We start from the raw sequence: 22005 nt of genomic DNA on the forward strand, positions 1-22005 counted from the left end.
CTGGCATGCTGCAGTCCATAGGGGTGGCAAAGAGTCGGACATGACTGATTAACTGAACTGAACTGAAGAGACCTGATAAAGCAAGCATGGTTCTTTTGTAATACAACTGTAATAAACAGTGAAGAAGGTCTCTGTGTATGAATATGAAAAGATCTCCCAGATATATTGTTGAATGAACAAGGCAAGGTGCAGATAACATGTATAATATGCTACCTTTTGTATGAAAGGGGGAAAATAAGAACGTACATTTGTATTTGTATATACACAAACACAGACTTAGGAAAAATGCATGGGAGATGAGCAGTGATGACCAGGATTACTGGATGGATGTGGGAACTCACTGAACACTTTGCTTTTTAATGCCAGTGGTTGATACTGCCACTCTCTTCTTCCCTTAGTAATAGAACCTTTCAAATTTTAGCTGGTCACATGACCAGCCAGTTAAATACCCCGTTTCCTAGACTGTCTTGCTCCTAAGTGGGGCTAGTAACTAAAACTTGGCCAATGAAATGTGGGCAGAAGTTATGTGTTCAATTTCTAAGATTTCTGCGTTGTTCCCCCTCCGGCAGCCTGGGACATGACCTGCTAACGGGGAATCTGTTTTTACCATGTGGGTGAGGACAATATTGTAGGAGATGGCAGGATACAAAACAGAAAGACTTGGGTCCTGAAATGACCCAGTGGAACAAAGCCTACCACACCGGACTACTTCCCTTGCTCTGGGATTATCATGCCAGGAAAGTTGTACTTCTGTCTCCAGGCCTGTCACTGTATTTTGGGTCTCTTTTTTACAGCAACTTAGCCTGGACTTGAGCTAAAGTAGAAAATGATATTTAGATATGAGTTTCCATGATCAACAATCGTTCATTGGCTTAGCAGCTGGCAAGGGAAAATGGTAAGAAAATAAAATTGCAGACTGACAAGCTGGTAATCCTTGTTATTACTGCGGCAAAAAATCTTTGCTAGAACATCAATAACTTGTAAGACAAGCCATGTGTCATCTGAACTTGTGCCTTTAGGGCAAACAGTGAGAAACAGAGTTCTGACGGCTCCTTGATGTTTTTAATGAGCTACTACAAGAGTTAAGATGAAAATAAGCAAGAACTGGTCAGCGTGCAAGCAGAAATAAATATAGCATAAGGGTGTACATTCTCAGTTCCACAATATGAACTAGTTGCGATTCAAAACATTTGGGACCCAGTGGGACTGGAAAAACCAATTTCTCTGGACCCGAAAAGCAGGAGGTAAGAATTTCTCTCAAAGCCTCCAAGAAATTCTCCAGTTAAGAATTCTTTGCCAGACATGAGCATCAGTTCATTTATAAAGATCAGATTTAGGCTACAGTCTCAAGACTGTTGCCATTAAAATGAGGCAAAGATGGGTTGACCACAAGCAAAGACCAGTAACTACTCCATAGTCCACTGATTTAAAAGCTCAGACTCAGAAGAGATGTTTGGCAGTGGTTATTTTTACCTGGAACTGACTGGAAGCAAACAGACCAGAAGCCTGCTGAGTTCTGAGGGGTCTGGACTGCCGCATGCTTGACTTGTACAAGCCTGGGACTTTTCTGGTCCCTTAAAGAAATCACTAGATTTCCAGACCTATACCTTCAGGAAACATGTTCTTAAGCTATGCAGCTTTCTCCAAAGTTCTCCAAAGCTGGATTTAAAAGCAGTAACAGTGGGAAACAGATAAAGAATCCCCTAGAAGGCAAAGCAGGGAGCCATGGAGGAAAATGGACAAGGGGATTCTAGTGACAGAACCAAGGTATAGCCAGGAGCTCCTGCTCTGTGACTACCAGACGTCTTTGCCATCCCTGCTGGGCAGAATTCCATTATCGTTATGATCTAACGACCGCTCGTATTTCTCATTCTCCTTTTTCAAACAGGAGTTTGAAATGGCTCCTACTCTATTTTCTATGTTGCATTTGGGAGGTGGGGAGTGGAGGACTTGACTGTTCTTTCACAGCTTTTACAAATAAGAGGAACCACGTCCTGACTGCCTCATATCGCACAGAAACCTTAGATTTTAGATGCCAACATTAACTGGATGAGACTCTGATGTCTCGGGATGGGAGGAATGTGCTGTGTGTGTGGGAAGAAGAGTACACACAGATCCAGGGGGGCAAATTGAAGCAGAGGCTGCTAAAGTTTCCCCTAAAACCATTCTTCTTCCTATACAGAAAAGGAGCCCCCGGTTTTAACCGGTCACAAGGCCACCCGATTAGAGACGACCCTCCCCGGTGTCCTTTGCTGTCAGGTGTGTCTTTGTGACTGAAGACTTGACCGTGGGTTATGAGAAGTTACATATGGAACTTCTGGCTTTTCCCTCCTACCTGTGGGCTGCAATGCAGACCTAGACACGGTGAGCAGCTCTGAACAGGTGAGGACATCTGAGAACACAAAAATCTCTCCTAGGATCTGGCAGCATAATAAGAGAAGCAGTGTGGGCCCCGAATGATTGTGGGAACAGCAGGCTGCCCACCCGGACCACCTGCCTACTTATAGACCATTCCATGGAGAAGAATCTTCTGTCTTATTTGAACCAGCGTATTTCAGGGCCTCTGTTACCACCATTTAGCCAGGACTCTAACTAACATAATACCTCCTTAAAATTTTGGGCTTTTGAACCATGAGAATGTATTGCCTCCTTGGAAAATTAATTTTTCAAGAGGAGTAATAAATTTTTAAGTGTCAAGATCCCAATAAAAATGTTCTTTTCCTCAGTATTATTTCTGAGACACAAAACTGAGGAAATATTTCAAATGCAGAAAAATATATATCACAGCTCCAAAATGCAGAGGAGCAGTTAAAAAAAACTAGAAACATGCCAACGCTCAAGCACAGGGAATAATGGAGTAGATTAATGGGACAGCTCTAACATTCGACAGCTATTAGAATAACCATCAGGGGCTCCCCTGGTGGCCCAGTCATTGTGAATCCGTCTGCCAATGCAGGGCACACGGGTTCGATCCCTGCTCCGGGAAAATCCCATATGCCGTGGAGCAACTAAGCCCGTGTACCCCGACTGCAGAGCCTGTGCTCTAGAGCCTGAGAGCCACAGCTTCGGAGCCCACGTGCCACAGCTACTAAAGCCCTCACACCCGAGAGCCTGTGCTCCTCGACAAGAGAAGCCACCGCAGTGAGAAGCCCGTGCACCACAACCAGCGTAGCCCCTGCTTGCCGCAATGAGAGAAAGCCCACGCGCGGCAAAGGAGACCCAGTGCAGCCAAAGGTGAATAAATAATTTTCTTAAACCATCAAAATGAAAAATACGTAGGACAATGGTAAGAAAACCTGAGCATAACTGGTGTTCATGAAGAAGGAAAAATGCAGAGGAAAAGCTGAGTGTTTCACAGTAGAAGAAAAGGTTCCTGAAATTAAAAGTCATGTCTCTAGATCAAAGGATGAACTATTCCAGGAAAAAAAAAAAAAACAGCTCAGAAACAGTTCAAAAACTGTTCAGATAAAGAATCTATAGGGACCTAGACAAAAGAGACTTTTCTGAAGCAACTAATATCAGGAGACAGCAAAGCAATATTTATAGTATCCTGAGAAGAAAAAAGAAAAGATATAAGAATCCTATACCTAGCCAAGAGTAAAGGGAAAAGACCAACACCATCAAGCACGCAAGATTTCAGAGAAGGCACCACCCATGGTCCTTTTATGACAAAAAAAAGTGCTTGATGGCAAAATCCAACCAACCAAGAAACGTATGAGGAGCTCAGCAAGTCACAGTTAAGCCCCGGATGTGGCTGTAAACATATAAATGAGACTTAAGAATCATGGGAATTATGATTACAGAACTAAATGTAATAAACCTCACAATATATAAAGTTAAGAAAAAAGAGGGGAGGAGTTCTGGGGAAAAGTATAAGATAACTGACTGACTGCACCTAAAACAACCTAAAAACACCAATGACCCCTACACAAAGATTTGTACACTTTACTGTATATACGCCATTTCTCAATAAGAATAATACTGTAGCTTCATGTTTTTCAGAGTCTTTTGTCTTAACTTGGGAGGAATATTCCAAGAAATAATACATCTTACTTAGTGAAAAAAAATATTCACTTAAAGTTTGACAATTTCTTCAGTTTCACTTACTCTTTTCCTCTGAAATATACAAATGCATTAAACCAATCCTACTTTTGGAAAATTATGTTTTTTAGAATGACAGTCACTGAATATTGACAATGAATATCTCATCTTACTGAGTGCTAAGATTTGGGAGAATTTTAAAAATTCATTTGTACTTTTAACTAATTTTTAAATAATAAACATTTTCCCCACAAACTACATTTCATATTCTTTCAAAGACAATGATGAAGACAGACAGTTATGTCAAAAATTAAAATAAAGATATATTTTAAAAGGATAGGATGTAAAAATATGCATAATGTATGGTGCCAAGTTTATAAACAATTTTTTAAAGTACACACACAGACACACGCATACCAGAAGAGAGGCAAATGTGCTAACATTTTAACAGTGCTTCAGGGATTAGTGATAGATTTCTCCCCCCAAAACCTGAAATAAAATTAGGTTACTCACATGATGGAAAAAAATACAAAATATTAACAGTTTTGCAGCTTCTGTTAAAAATTCCCTTCCTATTAATCCCCTTCCATGATAATGATTACTCCAAATAATAAATGATGAGGTCTTAAAAGAGTTGAGGGTGGGAGTTGGAAAGGAGGTTTAAGAGAGAGGGGACATATGTATGCCTATGGCTGATTCATGCTGATGTATGGCAAAAACTAACACAACATTGCAAACAATTATCTTTCCATTAAAAATAAATTTTTAGAAAAGTTGAAAGTCTATTTGCCTGGGGCAAAGAGGTCATAACTGTGGTTGAGGGGAAGCAAAGATCACTGTACATGTCAACAAACTGATTAAACCAAACGGATGATAGTGTTAAAATAAACAAAGCAAAATCAACCGCAGCTTTCAATCGAGTATGAAGGATCAGTACGCAGGACGCAGGATGACACATAAAGACCACCGCCAAAGGCGTAAAACGTGGCCACAGAGGTTCCCGGAGAGGCACCTACTGCTCTGATGGGTGCACGACCTTTAACCCCGAGGGCCCATCACCATCCCCCCGCTGGCCCGCCGCCTCCCGCCCCGTCTGTGGGCCACGCACCGAACTTGGTTCTCCAGGAAGTGCATGTGCCGGTACAGCAGGGTGTAGGATGGAGACAGGATGCCCACGGACTTCATCCGGGCGCCACGCTCCAGCTCGCTTTCCACCGGCATGTTGGCGAAGCAGGCCAGGCCGAAGAAGGGCCCCTTCCGGAAATAGCTAAAAGAGACCCAATATGTAGCATGGCTCAAAATCAGAATTTTTTTTTTTTTTCCCCTTGACAAATGTGCTAAGTCGCTTCAGTCGTGTCCAACTCTTTGCGACTCCATGGACTGTAGCCTGCCAGGCTCCTCTGTCCATGGGGATTCTCCAGGCAAGGATACTGAAGTGGGTTGCATGCCCTCCTCCAGGTGGCATCCTCGCCACCCAGAGATGGAACCCACATCTCTTATGTCTCCTGCATTGGCAGGCAGGTTCTTTACCACTAGGACCATCTGGAAATCCCTTGAGAGGTGTCCCAAATAGAAGATTTAACTGTGCCCAGGGCTCTACATGAGAAAGTTCAGCCTGAGAAAAACCTTTTTTTAAAATCTCAGGGGGACAATGAGCCCAAGCCATTCAACCTTACAGATGGGACAATCAAGGCTCAAAAAAAAAAAAAAACAAAAAAAAAAAACCTGGAACTCACTAAGGCTCATCCCACTGGAGCCAGGACTTGCTCTCCAAAAAGCCTACTGCTCAGCTGCCTTTGACCCCAGATCAATTGCCTGTGACCATGACCCTTCTTTCCTGCAATAACAGCTGACTTGATGTGTGACCTCTGTTTTATTAGCATAAACTGGGTTGATTCTCTCCTCGCTTCCTGAGCCTCTGATGTTTTTAATAGAACATTCGACCAGAGCTGTCATTTGATTTCCTTCCCCTTTCTCACACTTGTGCCCGTCATGGTTCCAGCCCAATGAGAAGATGAAAGCTACTCCGCCACCCTTATGTTCTAGTTGCTCCTCACAAGAATCTTAATCACACAGGACTACAAACCAGCCTTACTTAGAGCTGAAATTTCAAGTTTTAGCACAAACATGTCTTGAGTTAACCCACATGGAACCAAAAGTCTATTCTGTCATTAAAGCCAAACCTCAAGCGAGGATCAATCATTTCTTAGAAAAGGCAAGAACCTCTATGGCAGGAGTTCTTAATGTTTTCGGGTCATGGGAACCTAACAAAAGCTTGGGAGCTTCTTGTTACAAACCTGATATAAAAACACAAACCGGTACGTATACTTTCAGGGCATTTATACACACTTCCTGAAGATGCCCTGATGACAGCTCTTATTCTCTGGGGAAAGCAGAGGAGGAGCGGAAACAGTGCAGAGCAGACTGGCAATCAGCACTACTTACATGAAATCAGACTGAATTTTATGGGATCCGCTGGCCATAGACTTGAACTCCACACCTTCAAGGTCAATATCTTGGGGTAAGCACCATTCCACCATGTTTCCTGCGGGGAAGGGAAGATACAAGTTTAAAACAGACAAAATCATTCGAAGGGCTTAGTGCAGGGCTAAGCGCATGTGGCTTCCAAGTAAATGAACTGCTGACTCAGCCACCAAAATGCAGGCTCATCCCTCCACCGGCCACAGGCTGGCAGAGTGCCTGAGTCATCCTGCGGGCCAGGAGATGGGCACTGAAGGCACCTCTGATCTCTGCCTTTGAATGAACACAGTTCTTCTAGCGAGGCTGCTGGCTTCGCTTCTGCCATTCTGCTTGGCCACCTCCCAATCTGCTTTCTTTTGTAGCCTCACTTCAAAGGTGCATATTCTGACCCTCTACCTCCATTTCCTGGTCGCATACTCTCTCCTTAACCCCGCAGGATCCTGCTTCCATCTTGCTTTTCTATAGCTACTAATGATTTTGACAAACTTCCAAACTCTTTTTTAAATTTATTTTTAAAATGTATTTATATGGCCGTGCCAGGTTTTAGTTGCAGCATGCAGGATCTTTAGTTGCAGCATGCAGGATCTAGTTGCCCAGCCGGGGGTAAAACCTGAGCCCCCCTGCACTGGGAGTGCAGAGTCTTATCTGCTGAACCACTGGGAGGTCTGCCAAACTCTTTTCAATTCAAATCTTCATTGGTTTCATTGTGGCATTTGATAATTCCTCATAAACCTCTCCCATTTTTTCCTTGACTCCCACGATAGAACACTATCTTGGTTCTTTTCCTTCTTCTCTGGTCAGTATAGCTCTGCTGCCTTCCCTAACTCTCCTCCCTCCTCAAATGAGGCTCTTCCCCAAGGTCCATACACCAGTTCTTTGCTTCCAGAATTTAAGGGCTCATTCACTCATCCCTAATTACTGAGTTTCTACTGAGCCAGATGTTGGGGCTATGTCAAATAAGACATAGTCCCTGAACTCAAACAGATTAGATTTCAGGGCTAGATAAAGAGATAAACAAGGAGAATGGTGATTACAGTTCTGGAGGTGTTATGCTAAATTCTATGACAGGGTATAATATGGGATTTTAGAATGTAGCAATGACAAGCCTCCATCAGACTGAGAGAATCAGAAAATTTCACAAGACCAGTGTTTCCTAGAGGCTTGAGAGGACACTACAGAATATGCCTGCTGTTTTCTTCCATATTCAAATTTTTTCCAAATAAAAATACTAAGATACTTGTGAAGATTTCCCTTTAGAACAAACTGCTTATCAACATGGCAAACCCTAATTTCCCAGGCAACAGAAATACCATTAATAATCCCTGACAACAATACTTTTCAGACAACTGTTTAGGGCATCAGAGGTCCACCTGTATACAACCCACTCTGAACAGGGCGGACATCAGAGGGAGTCAGCCTATCCTATATTCACAGCCTGCGGCCCTTTCAAGTAGTTAATTTTCAAGAGAGGAATCATAAACCCCAATGATGAACTAAAACAAAAAGCGTGGGAAAAGGAGTTATGATTTCACACAACAGGCTAGACCAATGTATTTGTCAGGGTTAAAGACAAGAAAAAGCATGCTGAACCAGGGGTAAACATGGGAGAAAGGTAAGGTTTCCAGCACCAAGGTCCCCTGACATGCCTGTCTTTCCTCTTAGCGTCCATGTCTACTGTCTGTTTAGTCCGGTGGCTTCCACTCTATGTCATGTCTCAGGAAACCCAGGAAACTTACAAACATGCTGAGACCCACTCCAAATCTACAGGATCTACTCCAGATCTATGATCTGTGCCACGTGGCTGCCTCTGCTGATAAGCCTCCTGTGTACAAGGTCCCAACTCTTTTTTAAAGTAATATTTATTTATTTATTTGGCTGCACCAGGTCTTAGTTGCAGCATACAGGATCTTTGATCTTTGATGTGGCAGGAGGGGTCTTTAGTTGCGGCATGTGGGATCTAGTTCCCTACCCAGGGATTGAACCTGGGCCCCCTGCATTGGGAGCAGAGTCTTGGCCATTGGACCACCTGAAACGACCCTCTAGTAGACTCTGTCCTCTCACTTATCTGCTTCTTCTAGTATTGGCTGCCTCGTTCCGTGCCCCCATGCCACTCCATACGAGGGTTCAACTCACTCTAACTTAATTCCCTTCCTTTAATCCAGCATGTCCACGAGCACTCAGTGACTTGTTAAAACGTTAATGCACCTAGACGTTGTGCTGAAGGATAAGTTTAGAAAAGTGCACAGATCAGAACCATGTGGCACATTGAGTTTTCCCAGCATGAACATACCTGGGTGAGAAGAACCCAGACCAAGAAGCAGGACGTTATCAGCACAGCAGAAACCCATCCGAGTCACTAACCCTCTCTCAAGGCTAATTATTATCCTGACTTCTAACACCACAAATGAGCTTTGCTCTTTTTGAAATTTACATAAATGCAATCATCATTTGCATTTAGAGAGCTGACTGGCTCAGATTATGAACTCCTTATTGCAAAATTCAGACTTAAACTGAAGAAAGTAGGAAAACCACTAGACCATTCAGGTATGACCTAAATCAAATCCCTTATGATTATACAGTGGAAGTGAGAAATAGGTTTAAGGGATTAGATCTGATAGACAGAGTCCCCGATGAACTATTGAAAGAGGTTTGTGACACTGTACAGGAGGGATCAAGACCATCCCCATGTAAAAGAAATGCAAAAAAGCAAAATGGCTGTCTGGGGAGGCCTTACAAATAGCTGTGAAAAGAAGAGAAGCGAAAAGCAAAGGAGAAGAGGAAAGATACAAGCATCTGAATGCAGAGTTCCAAAGAATAGCAAGGAGAGATAAGAAAGCCTTCCTCAGCGATCAATGCAAAGAAATAGAGGAAAACAACAGAATGGGAAAGACTAGGGATCTCTTCAAGAAAATTAGAGATACCAAAGGAACATTTCATGCAAAGATGGGCTCGATAAAGGACAGAAATGGTATGGACCTAACAGAAGCAGAAGATATTAAGAAGAAGTGGCAAGAATACAGAGAAGAACTGTACAAAAAAGATATTCACGATCCAGAAAATCACAATGATATGATCACTCACTTTGAGCCAGACATCCTGGAATGTAAAGTCAGGTGGACCTTAGAAAGCATCACCACGAACAAAGCTAGTGGAGGTGATGGAATTCCAGTTGAGCTATTTTGAATCCTAAAAGATGATGCTGTGAAAGTGTTGCATTCAATATGCCAGCAAATTTGGAAAACTCAGCAATGGCTACAGGACTGGAAAAAGTCAGTTTTCATTCCAATCCCAAAGAAAGGCAATGCCAAAGAATGCTCAAACTACCGCACAATTGCACTCATCTCACACACTAGTAAAGTAATGCTTAAAATTCTCCAAGCCAGGCTTCAGCAATACATGAACCATGAACTTCCAGATGTTCAAGCTGGTTTTAGAAAAGGCAGAGGAACCAGAGATCAAATTGCCAACATCCGCTGGATCATGGAAAAAGCAAGAGAGTTCCAGAAAAACATCTATTTCTGCTTTATTGACTATGCCAAAGCCTTTGACTGTGTGGATCACAAAATGACCAACCTACATAGCATATTAAAAAGCAGAGACATTACTTTGCCAACAAAGATCCGTCTGGTCAAGGCTATGGTTTTTCCAGTGGTCCTGTATGGATGTGAGAGTTAGACTGTGGAGAAAGCTGAGTGCCGAAGAATTGATGCTTTTGAAGTGTGGTGTTGGAGAAGACTCTTGTGAGTCCCTTGGACTGCAAGGAGATCCAACCAATCCATCCTAAAAGAGATCAGTCCTGGGTGTTCATTGGAAGGACTGATGCTGAGGCTGAAACTCCAATACTTTGGCCACCTCATGCGAAGAGTTGACTCATTGGAAAAGACCCTGATGCTGGGAGGGATTGGTGGCAGGAGGAGAAGGGGACGACAGAGGATGAGATGGCTGGATGGCATCACCGACTCGATGCACATGAATTTGGGTGAACTCCGGGAGTTGGTGATGGACAGGGAGGCCTGGCATGCTGCGATTCATGGGGTCGCAAACAGCCGGACATGACTGAGCGACTGAACTGAACTGAATCATCATTTGTATTCGTGTCTTTTTTTTTTGTTCCATATTTTTTGCAAGATTCATCCATGGGGATGCATATAGCAATAATTTGTTCATTTATTATTTCCATGCTATGCTAGTGATACAACTTACATATCTACTTAACTGTTGATGCACACTTAGCTTGTTTCTTATTTGAAGCCATTAGAAATAGCACTGCTGTAAACAATTCCACACTTGTCATCTGGTGACTGCACATGCAGTAGCTTTGTAACGCATGACCCAGCTGGGCTAATACACATTTCTCAGAATTCCCTTCTTTGTACATTTCCAGTTGAGACTGGGAAGGGGAAGTGAAGCAGTAGCCATATTATGTTTGTGTGGGAAGGTCAGTGAGGGAGCTTCAGGTAAGCTGATACCTGTTGTTGCTTATCTTGTAGGCTCATCGCACTTTGGTGGGGGTGGGGGGCACCAGGTCTGCTGCTGATGGATCCTCTTTCCCTAGATCGCTTTCGGCTTCTGACTCACACCCCAGGTGTGCGCTTAGTTCCACAAAGAAGGGCATCAGCATCATCAGGCCAGGACACCACGTCATTAGAACTGGAGGCAATGACAGACTGACTTGTTGTTCCTACCCACTCTCATGAGTTCCAGCTTATTCTCCTTTTCAAATTTCTTCTAACTGCTTTACTCAAGAGACCTCAATCAGATACAAAGACAGTAGCCTTATGCAGACTATCTACCCAGCTCCCACAAATGCACAAGATCAAGTCTCTGCAGTAAATCCCTCTATTTATCTCCAGTGGTTCTGTTTCTTTGACTAAACCTTGATTTTGACTGACACAATGTGCACACCTTTCTGTTGACAAAATCCCTGGGAGTGAAAGTCTTGCAAAACTGTTTGCATTGCTGCAAACTAAGAAACAACTTCAATAATTCCCAAAGCAGTGTTTCCCAAAGCTTAGGGCTTCAGCAAATATATATAAAGGGATTTTTCAGGTTAAACAGACACGTTCTGTTTAAGTTTAAACAGACAAGTTCTGCAGAACTTCTCAGAGCCTTAAATGTTATTCTGCATTATGAATATCTATGAGATCAGTACCATGCTTAAAGTTCCAAAATTATTCTGCTGATAAACCTATTTTTAAGTAGCATCTTAAGGGTTCAATCTTATAGAAGGCTTTTTTTTTTTTTAAGAAATACTAGTATATAACGGGCTGCAAGCTGACCCTTAGTACATATCACTGTACCTTTCTTATAGGGGATAGAACTTATCCTTAGCATGGCATATGGTCTTCCAAATGATGACTTTGTTTCTCTGTACCTTCTTGTAAATAGGTATGGCTACACAAGTAAATTCTGGCTAATGGGATCTGGACAGAAATTAGGTGTGTCTTTCTAAAGCATGCGTTAAAATGAAGGCGTATGCTGCCCCCTTCTTCCATCCTATTGCCTGGCATGTGGATGTAGAGACAAGCCATTTTGCATTATTCAGGTGAGGGCATCAGCCCACATATCACGAAAGGGAGGATACAGCAATAGCCAGCATGAGTCTAGGTCCCTGGATGACCCCATGGATCTGAGCCGGCACTCCAGCCCTGGACCACTGATCTCCTGTTAAGTGAAAGCTAAACTTTTATCTTGATTAAGTCACTGTTAATTTGGGTCTCTGGTATTCATCTTTCCTGGTGGCTCAGTGGTAAAGAATCTGCCTGCCAATGCAGAAGACGTGGGTTCGATCCCTGGGTTGGGAGATCCCCTGGAGAAGGAAATGGCAACCCATTCTAGTATTCTTGCCTGGGAAATCCCATGAACAGAGAAACCTGGCGGGCTACAGTCCATGGGGTGACAAAAAGTCAGACATGAATGAGCGACTGAGCACACACACTTCTGGTATTCATGGCCAAACATATATATTAATATATGTTAATACATATAGTAATACACCTTATACAGCTTAATACAGCTGATCTGAAGAATAAAGCCCCCAATTCCTCAGCTCAGTTCTCAAAGCTTCTTTCTCATTCTTCTGTGCCTGGCCAACCCTCATTGCACAGAAATTGAAAGAATCAGATGAAGGGAATGACACTCTGTTATTTGCATCCTTCACTGTTAGATGCATGCAAGCCCCTCTTGGTTGGGAAGGAAGGTCCATCACGGTCAGGCTGAATCACAGAATGCAGTGTGGACTCCAGGACACCACTCTGGGAATGGTTCTTTATCCCACAGAAAGAACATTTCTGCTGACATACTCCTTGAATGAAAGGAAAGTAGATAAATCTACTATGGCCCTCATCCCAGCCTAATACAATCACTCTCTTAGATGTCTGTCTCCCCAGGAGACTGGACTTCTTAAAGGCAGGAACTCTGCTTGTTTATCTTTATATCCCAGCAGAGCACAGTGCTTAGCATATGACAGGATGAACATTAAAAAACAAAAACCCAGCTTTACTGAGGACAAGCGTGATTTTTAAAAGCTAGTGGTAATGATACTGTGGTGTTTTTTTTAAGTTTTTTTTTTTTTTAATGTGGGACTGTTTTTAAAGTCTTTATTGAATATGTTACAATATTGCTTCTGTTTTATGTTTTGGTTTTTTGGCTGCAAAGCATGCGTGGTCTTAGCTCCCCAACCAGAGATCGAATCTGTACCCCCTGTACTGGAAGGTGAAGTCTTATCCAATGAATCACAAGGGAAGTCCTAGATATTGTAGTTAGGTAGAAAAATGTCCTTTTTCTCAGAATGTTTATTCTGAAAGGAGTGAAGTCATGTCTGCATTTAGTTTGAAATGGTTGAGGAAGAGAGTTTATATCTGCATTTAGTAAGTTCTGATACAATGCTTCCTGAATTTGTGTCAGTTGATATATATTGAGAATAATGTGCACACAGGGAATTTCACATTTGCTAATGCTAATAGATTCAATGTGATCTCAATGAAAACCCCAGTAAGCTATTTGTGGATATTGACAAGTTTTAATTCTAAAGTTTACATGGAAAGGCACAAGGCTGAAATTAGCCAGCACGATACTGAAGAGAACCAACTCTACCTGATTCTAAGACTGACTATAAAGCGATAGGAATCCAGACAGTGTGGCACTGGCACAGATAGATCAATGGAGCAGAACAGACAGCCCCAAAACATACCCACATGAATACAATCAACTGATCTTTGCCAAAGGAGCTAAGGTCATAAATGGGAAAAAAGACAGTCTTTTCAACAAGTGGTGTTAGAACAACTGGACATTCATATGCAAAAAATGAATCCAGACACAGACTTTACACAACAATTAACTCAATATGAATAGTATGCTTAAATGTAAAATGCAAAATTATAAAACTTCTAGAATATTAGAAAAAAATCTAGGTGACTTTGGGTTTAGCAATATTTTTAGATACAACATCAAAATCATCATCCATGAAAAAAAAATTCATTAGTTGTACTTCATTAAAATTAAAAACTTCTCATCTATGAAAGATGCTATTAAAAGAATAAAAAGAAAAACTAATGATGGGGTAAAATATGTGCAAAAACATATCTGATAAAGGCTTAAATCCAAATACCCAAAGAACTCTTAAAACTCAACAATAAGAAAACTCAATTTAAAAAATGGACAAAAGATCTAAATAGAATCTCACCAAAGAAGATACGCAGATGGCAAACACACACATGAAAACCTGCTCGATACTGTGCCATCAAGGAACTGCCAATTAAAATAATGAGATCGTACTACACACCTATTAGAATGGTCTGGAATACTCTTGCCTGGAAAATCCCGTGGACGGAGGAGCCTGGTGGGCTGCAGTCCATGGGGCCGCTATGAGTCAGGCATGACTGAGCAACTTCACTTTCACGCATTGGAGAAGGAAATGGCAACCCACTCCAGTATTCTTGCCTGGAGAATCCCAGGGACGGGGGAGCCTGGTGGGCTGCCGTCTATGGGGTCACACAGAGTCGGACATGACTGAAGCGACTTAGCAGCAGCAGCAGCATGGTCAAAATCCAAAGGCTTCTTCCCTGGTGGCTCAGACTGTAAAGAAACCTCCTGCAATGCAGGAGACTTGGGTTCAATCCCTGGGTTGGGAAGATCCCCTGGAGGAGGAAATGGCAATCCACTCAGGTATTCTTGCCTGGAGAATCCCCATGAACAGAGGAGCCTGACAGGCTACCATCCATGGGGTTGCAAAGAGTTGGACAGGACTGAGTGACTAAGCACACACAGAATGGTCAAAATCCAAAACGCTGAAAACACCAAATACTGACGAGGATGTGGATCAACAGGAAAGCTTATCCACTGATGGTGGGAGTGCAAAATGGTACAGCCACTTAGAATGACAGTTTGACAGTTTAGTTTACAAAATCAAATATATGTGTACCACACGATCCAGCAACCATGCTCCTTCATATTTATCCAACAAGTTGAAAACTTATGTCCACACAAAAGCCTGTACATTGATGTTTACAACAGCTTTACTTACAATTGTCTATAACTGGAAGCAACCAAAATGTCCTTCAAAAAGGTGAATGGATTAAAAAACTGTAGGATATCCATATAAAACACACTGTGCTGGGCTTAGTCACTCAGTCGTGTCCAACTCTTTGCGACCCCATGAACCTTAACCCGCCAGGCTCCTCTGTCCATGGGGATTCTCCAGGCAAGAATACTGGAGTAGGTTGCCATGCCCTCTTTCCAGGGGTTCTTCCCAACCCAGGAATCGAGCCCAGATCTCCTGCATTGCAGGCAGATTCTTAGCCATCTGAGTCAACAAAACACCATTCAACAACAAAAGGAAATGAGCCACCAAGCCACACAAAGGCATGGAGGGAACTTCTTAAAAGCATATCGCTAAATGAAAGAAGCCAATCCAAAAAAGATATATTCTGTATAATCCTAACTATATGACATTTTGGAAAGGAAAAACTACGGACAGTAAAAAAAAAAAAAAAAGATCTGGGGGTAATCAGGGATGAAAAACCAGAGCATAGAGGATTTTTAGGGCAGCAAAATCATTCCGTATGATACTGTTATGGTAGATAACCTAACACTGTGCATTTTTCAAAACCCATAGAAAGTACAACACAAAGAATGAACCCTAATGAAACTATGAACTTCAGTTAATAATAATGTATGAATACTGGTTCAACAATTGTATCAAATATGCCACACTAATGCAAGATGTCAATAACAGGTAATGTAGGTGGGTGGGTAAGGGAAGAAGGTATATGATATGGAAATTCTGTATTTGCTGCTTAATTTTCCAATAAACCTAAAACTGTTAAAAATAAAATGTATTAATTAAAAAAGCTAATAAATGAACTGCTGCTGCTGCTGCTAAGTCGCTTCAGTCGTGTCCAACTCTGTGCGACCCCATAGACGGCAGCCCACCAGGCTCCCCTGTCCCTGGGATTCTCCAGGCAAGAACACTGGAGTGGGTTGCCATTTCCTTCTCCAGTGCATGAAAGTGAAAATGAAGTCGCTCATTGTGTCCGACTCTTCGAGACCCCATGGACTGCAGCCTATCAGGCTCCTCCGTCCATGAGATTTTCCAGGCAAGAGTACTGGAGTGGGCTGCCATTGCCTTCTCCGTAATAAATGAACTAACCTAGGTTAATTATCCTGGGGGTAGAAACGATATTGTGGTTAGGCAGGGTAATGGCCTTTTTCTTAGGAGATTTATACTTAAGTATTTAGAAATGAAATGCCATGATGCCTGCAAGTTACTTTCAAACAGTTCAGAAAAAAGTATATCTATACATCCTCAGTTCTGCTCTAATGCTGGCTGAATTTGTCCAAAGCAAGTGACATATTAACAGTTTGATCACAGAGAATTTCATGTGTGCTGATACGTGGTTTTGATCTCAAGGATTACAATGTGCATACAGAAAACTGCACCCAGCTGCAGAAATATACAAGATGAATCCCAACACAACACTCAAACCCCTGCCTGCTACCTCGGTTCATCATGTGTGTTCTGAGCCACATTTACCTCCTCTAGTGTTACGACTTTCCATCCAATTTCACAAAGCTCTTTTCCACTGCTTCATAATAACTCACAGACTCCACCCTTCCAACAACCACCTTTGTAAGCAAACCACACGTCTTTTTTTTTTTAAGTAGAGTGCTATATTTAAAGTAGTGATGTATTTCTTAGCTATTTAATATATGTACAGTCGTCCTACCACTTTTTATTATGTTCCTATGTTTAAAGTGTTACTCAAGAGGTTTTTAAATGCTGTGCCCCTCACCCCATCTTCCCCATAAATGCTATGGTTTTTACTGCAGGATTTGCTTAGCACGGTGGTTTTTAGAAATGCATATTTCACATCATGGTAGAACTGACTTTACAAGGATAAAGCAAATATGGCAAAATGTCAACAAACGGGGAGTGAAGGATATACCTAAGTCAGGGACATACAGGTTTTTAAAATTTCCTAAGGTGTAAAAAAATTCAACATATGAGAGGGAGACAAGAAGATAGAGTAGAAGGACTTGAGCTTACCTCCTCTCACAACTACCTGTTGAACAACTATCAACAAAAAAAGACTGGAACCTATCAAAAAAGATACTCCACATCCAACACACACAGTCACAACTAGATGTTCTTCCAAGGACAAACCAGGAAGAAATGGCAAATACCAACAGACTAACCACAAGTGCTGAAATTGCAACTGTCATTTAAAAACTTCCAACAACAGAAGTCCAAGGCTAGATGACTTCACAGGTGAATTCTATCAAACATTTAGGGATGAGTTAACACCTGTCCTTAGGAAACTCTTCCAAAAAACTGAGGAGGAAGGAACACTCCCAGACTCATTCTATTAGGCCACCATCACCCTGATACCAAAACCAGACAAAACCAACACACAAAAAAGAAAATTACAGGCTAACATCACTGATGAATACAAATGCAAAAACCCTCAACAAAATACTAGCAAGTCAAATCCAACAATATATTAAAAAGATCATACACCATGATCAAGTGGGATTTATCCCAAGGATGCAAGGATTTTTCAATATCCATAAAACAATTAGTGTGATATACCATAATAACAAACTTAAGAATAAAAACCATATGATCATCTCAATAGATGCAGAAAAAGCTTTTGACAAAATTCAACACCAATTTATGATCAACAAACAAACAAACACTCTCCAGAAAGTGGACACAGAGGGAACGTACCTCAACATAATAAAGGCCATGTATGACAGATCCACAGCTAACGTCATACTCAATGGTGAAAACATGAAAGCATTTCCTCTAAGATCAGGAACAAGACATGGATGTCTACTCTTGCCACTTTAATTCAACATAGCTTTGCAAGTCCTAGCCATGGCAAACAGGAGAAAAAGAAATAAAAGGAATCCAAACTGGATAAGAAGTTAAACTGTCACTGTTTTCAAATGACATGATACCATACATAGAAGATCCTAAAGATGCTAGTAATACCAGAAAACTACTAGAGTTCATTAATGAATTCAGGAAGGTTACAAGATACAAAATTAATACAGAAATCTCTTGCATTTCTATACACTAACAACAAAAGATCAGAAAGAGAAATTAAGGAAACAATTCCACTTACAATTGCATAAAAAAATAAAATACCTAGGAATAAACCTACCTAAGGAGGCAAAAGATCTGTACTCTAAAAACTATAAGATGCTAATAAAAGAAACTGAAGATAACACAAGCAGATGCAAAGATACACCATGTTCTTGGATTGGAAGAATCAACACTATCAGGATGCTTATACTACAAGGCAATCTATAGAGTCAATATAATCCGTAACACATTACCAATGGCATTCTTCCACAAACTAGAACATTTTTTTTTTAATTTGTATGAAAATACAGAAGGCCCTGAATAGCCAAAGCAATCCTGAGAAAGAAAAATGGAGCTGGCCCCCTGACTTTAAACTATAAAGCTATACTAATCAAAACAGTATGGTACTGGCACAAAAGTAGAAATATAGATCAATGGAACGGGAAGCCCAGAAATAAACCCACACACCTATGGTCAATTAATCTAGGACAAAGAAGGCAAGAATGTACAATGGAGAAAAAAGTCTCTTCAATAAGTGGTGTTGAGAAAACTGGACAGCTACATGTAAAAGACAGCTACATGTAAATCAGAATATTCTCTAACACCAAACACAAAAATAAACTCAAAATTGGTTAAAGACCTACAGGTAAGGCCAGATACTGTAAAACTCTTAGAGGAAAACATAGGCAGAATACTCTTTGACATAAATCACAGTAATATCTTTTTGGATCCACCTCTGAGAGTACCGAAAAACAAAAATAAACAAATGGAACCTAAGTAAACCTAAAAAGCTTTTACACAGCAAAGGAATCATAAACAAAATGAAAAGAGAACCCACACAATGGGAGAAAATATTTGCAAACAAAGTGACTGACAAGGAATTAATCTTCAAAATATACAAACAGCTCATGCAACTCAATATTAAAGAACAAACAGCCCAATCAAGAAGTGGGTGCTCAGTTGCTCAGTCGTGTCCGACTCTTTGCGACCCGCTACCCGTGAACTGTAGCCTGCAGACTCCTCTGTCCAGGGGATTTTCCAGGCAAGAACTGTAGAGTGGGTTTCCATTTCCTTCTCCAAAGAAGTGGGTGGAAAATCTAACTATGTATGTCTTCAAAGACGACCTACAGATGGCCAAAAGGCACACAAAAAGATGCTCAACATCACTAATCATTAGAGAAATGCATATCAAAACTACAGTGAGGCACCACCTCACATCAGTCAGAATAGCCAACATAAAAAAGTCTACAAATAAATGCTGGAGAGGCTGTGGAGAAAAGGGAAGCCTCCTATATTGTTGGCAGGAAGGTAAACTGGCACACCCATTATGGACAATACGGAGGTTCCTTAAAAAAGACCTACCATATGATCCAGCAATCCCAGTTCTGGGCATGTATCTGGAGAAAACTGTAATTTGAAAAGATACATGCACCCCAGTGTTCACTGCAGCCCTATTTGCAATAGCCAAGACAACCTAAATGTCCACTGACAGAAGAACGGCTAAAGGTGTGGTACACATCAATATATACAATGAAATAGCAGTCATGAAAAAGAATGAAATAATGCCACTTGCTGCAACATGAAAGGACCTGGAGATTATCATACCAAGTGAATTAAGTCAGAGTAAGACAAATACCATATATTTATATGTGGAATCTAAGATGAAACAAACGAACTTATTTACAAAACAGAGACAAACTCACAGGCTTTGAAAACAAATTTATGGTACCAAAGGGGAAAGGTGAGGAGGAGAGATAAATTAGGAATTAGGTATTAACTGTAGCCATGAAATTAAAAGATGCTTACTCCTTGGAAAGAAAGTTATGACCAACCTAGATAGCATATTCAAAAGCAGAGACATTACTTTGCCAACAAAGGTTCGTCTAGTCAAGGCTATGGTTTTTCCAGCATGTATGGATGTGAGTTGGACTGTGAAGAAAGCTGAGCGCCGAAGAAGTGATGCCTTTGAACTGTGGTGTTGGAGAAGACTCTTGAGAGTCCCTTGGACTGCAAGGAGATCCAACCAGTCCATTCTGAAGGAGACCAGCCCTGGGATTTCTTTGGAAGGAATGATGCTAAAGCTGAAACTCCAGTACTTTGGCCACCTCATGCGAAGAGTTGACTCATTGGAAAAGACTCTGATGCTGGAGGGATTGGGGGCAGGAGGAGAAGGGGACGACAGAGGATGAGATGGCTGGATGGCATCACTGACTCGACGAACATGAGTCTGGGCGAACTCCAGGAGTTCGTGATGTACAGGGAGGCCTGGTGTGCTGCTATTCATGGAGTCACAAAGAGTCAGACACAACTGAGCAACTGAACTGATTAACATACACAAACTACTATGTATAAAGCAATCAACAAGGACCTACTGTACGGCGCAGGGAACTCAATACTCTATAATAACCTCTATGAGGAAAGAATCTGAAAAAGAATGGATATATGTTTGTGCATAACAGAAGCACTTTGCTGTACATTTGAAACTAACAACACTGCAAATCAACTATATCCCAGGATAAAAGAAAAATGAAAAAATGTATCCTATGAATTAAGGAACATAACTGAAATAACAGAGTTGGGAAAAACCATAAGCTAAGCATAAAGGACTTTGCAAAAGCAAAAAATAATTGAGACAACGTGCTATATTTAGGGGGATGAAGCAGCATGATGGCTAAAGGTCATTCTTTAACAGAAAGAAAACACGATGCTCAAAAATTAGAAGCCCGTTTATATAAGAAACTTGTACAGGCTTAAAGGAAAGTGATTTTGCAAAAATAACAATCCTTGTGGTGAGCCATGTAGGGCCAGAAAAACCTCACACAGAATGCTACCTACCGCAGCCTCAGCCCTCACGTGCAAAGCCATTCCGTTTTCCAAATCTCACACTTCAGGAACCCAGCCAGGGAGCTGAGGCCTGGCAAGATTGAACAGGAGGGCTGATCCCAGGGGTAAGCAATTAAAGAGAGGGGGCGATCAACAAGACAGGTGCCTTGTTTCCCAGCTTGCTCTCCTTCCATCTCCAAGTCTCCCCCTGCCTTGGGCCCATCACAGGTACGCACGGGCCCTGCCTAGCCTCCCGCTGCTAAGACAACTTATGTGGAGGGATGGACATGACAGCACGAAGAACAGACGTGGCAATCTGCTTTGTGTGCCTTCAGCCAGTCATTCAATAAATATTGGTGGAACATAACTTGGCAGCCTGGAGCCAGATGCTGGGCTGGGGCAAAGAACTTGCACTAACAGATTACTGAGTTGGCAGCTCACTGAACCCAGGGAAGCTAGACGACAATGCTGAGCCTGGTTGTGGATGTAGAGACGGTCTGAACCCCATGGCCTGGTGGGCCAGGGCCTCCCAGGGTTGATGTTTCATAAGCTCCTGTGCTAGGTGAGATGTACTCTGTCTTATCTCCTCCATACAGGGCTGCCTCTGTCTTCTCTTTCAGTCAAAATGTGGAATGACCACCCCTCGCCCCAGCATATTTGGACTTCATCAACCATCATTTCTCCAGAGAGAAGAGAATGTCAGCTGCCACTGTTGATGCCTGCGAGAAAGCTGATCTCAGAAAACCGAAAGCGGAGAAAGCAATGGTCTTGAACCAAAATAATCTCTTTCTAACGGGAAATATGTGACTTTCCTTCCTCCTTTTCTCCTTCCTTGCTAGGCGGTTCCCAACCAACAATTTCCTCCTGAGGTCTTGATTTCATAATCAGCGACTGATGCAAAGGTCCTGTTACCACTCCTTTGACCTCAAGTAGGGAGCTATGTACCAGTTCTCCTCTCAGAAGAAATGTGCCTTGATTTTCAGTCTTTCCTTCAGGTTCCACCCATCAGCATACATACAGGCCCTCACTCCAGTCCAGAGGTACAAAGGAATCCTGTCTCATGAAAAAAGGCA

At 41.8% G+C, this 22005-nt stretch overlaps 1 protein-coding gene across 2 annotated transcripts in view; it reads right to left on the reverse strand.

The window, feature by feature from the left end:
• DENND11 (DENN domain containing 11) overlaps nucleotides 1-22005 on the reverse strand; it is a 52309-nt gene that overhangs the window by 24458 nt on the left and 5846 nt on the right. For both annotated transcript variants that reach the window (XM_070788272.1, XM_070788271.1), the window contains exons 2-3: nucleotides 6487-6586; nucleotides 5150-5308 (exon numbers count right to left, since the gene is read on the reverse strand). In XM_070788272.1, coding sequence (XP_070644373.1) covers nucleotides 5150-5308; nucleotides 6487-6581 — 254 coding nt within the window. In that variant the 5' untranslated portion in view covers nucleotides 6582-6586. The remainder of the gene's footprint in view (nucleotides 1-5149; nucleotides 5309-6486; nucleotides 6587-22005) is intronic.

The sequence above is a fragment of the Bos indicus genome, chromosome 4 (genome assembly GCF_029378745.1).
Source record: "Bos indicus isolate NIAB-ARS_2022 breed Sahiwal x Tharparkar chromosome 4, NIAB-ARS_B.indTharparkar_mat_pri_1.0, whole genome shotgun sequence".
Classification (NCBI taxonomy): Eukaryota; Metazoa; Chordata; class Mammalia; order Artiodactyla; family Bovidae; genus Bos; species Bos indicus.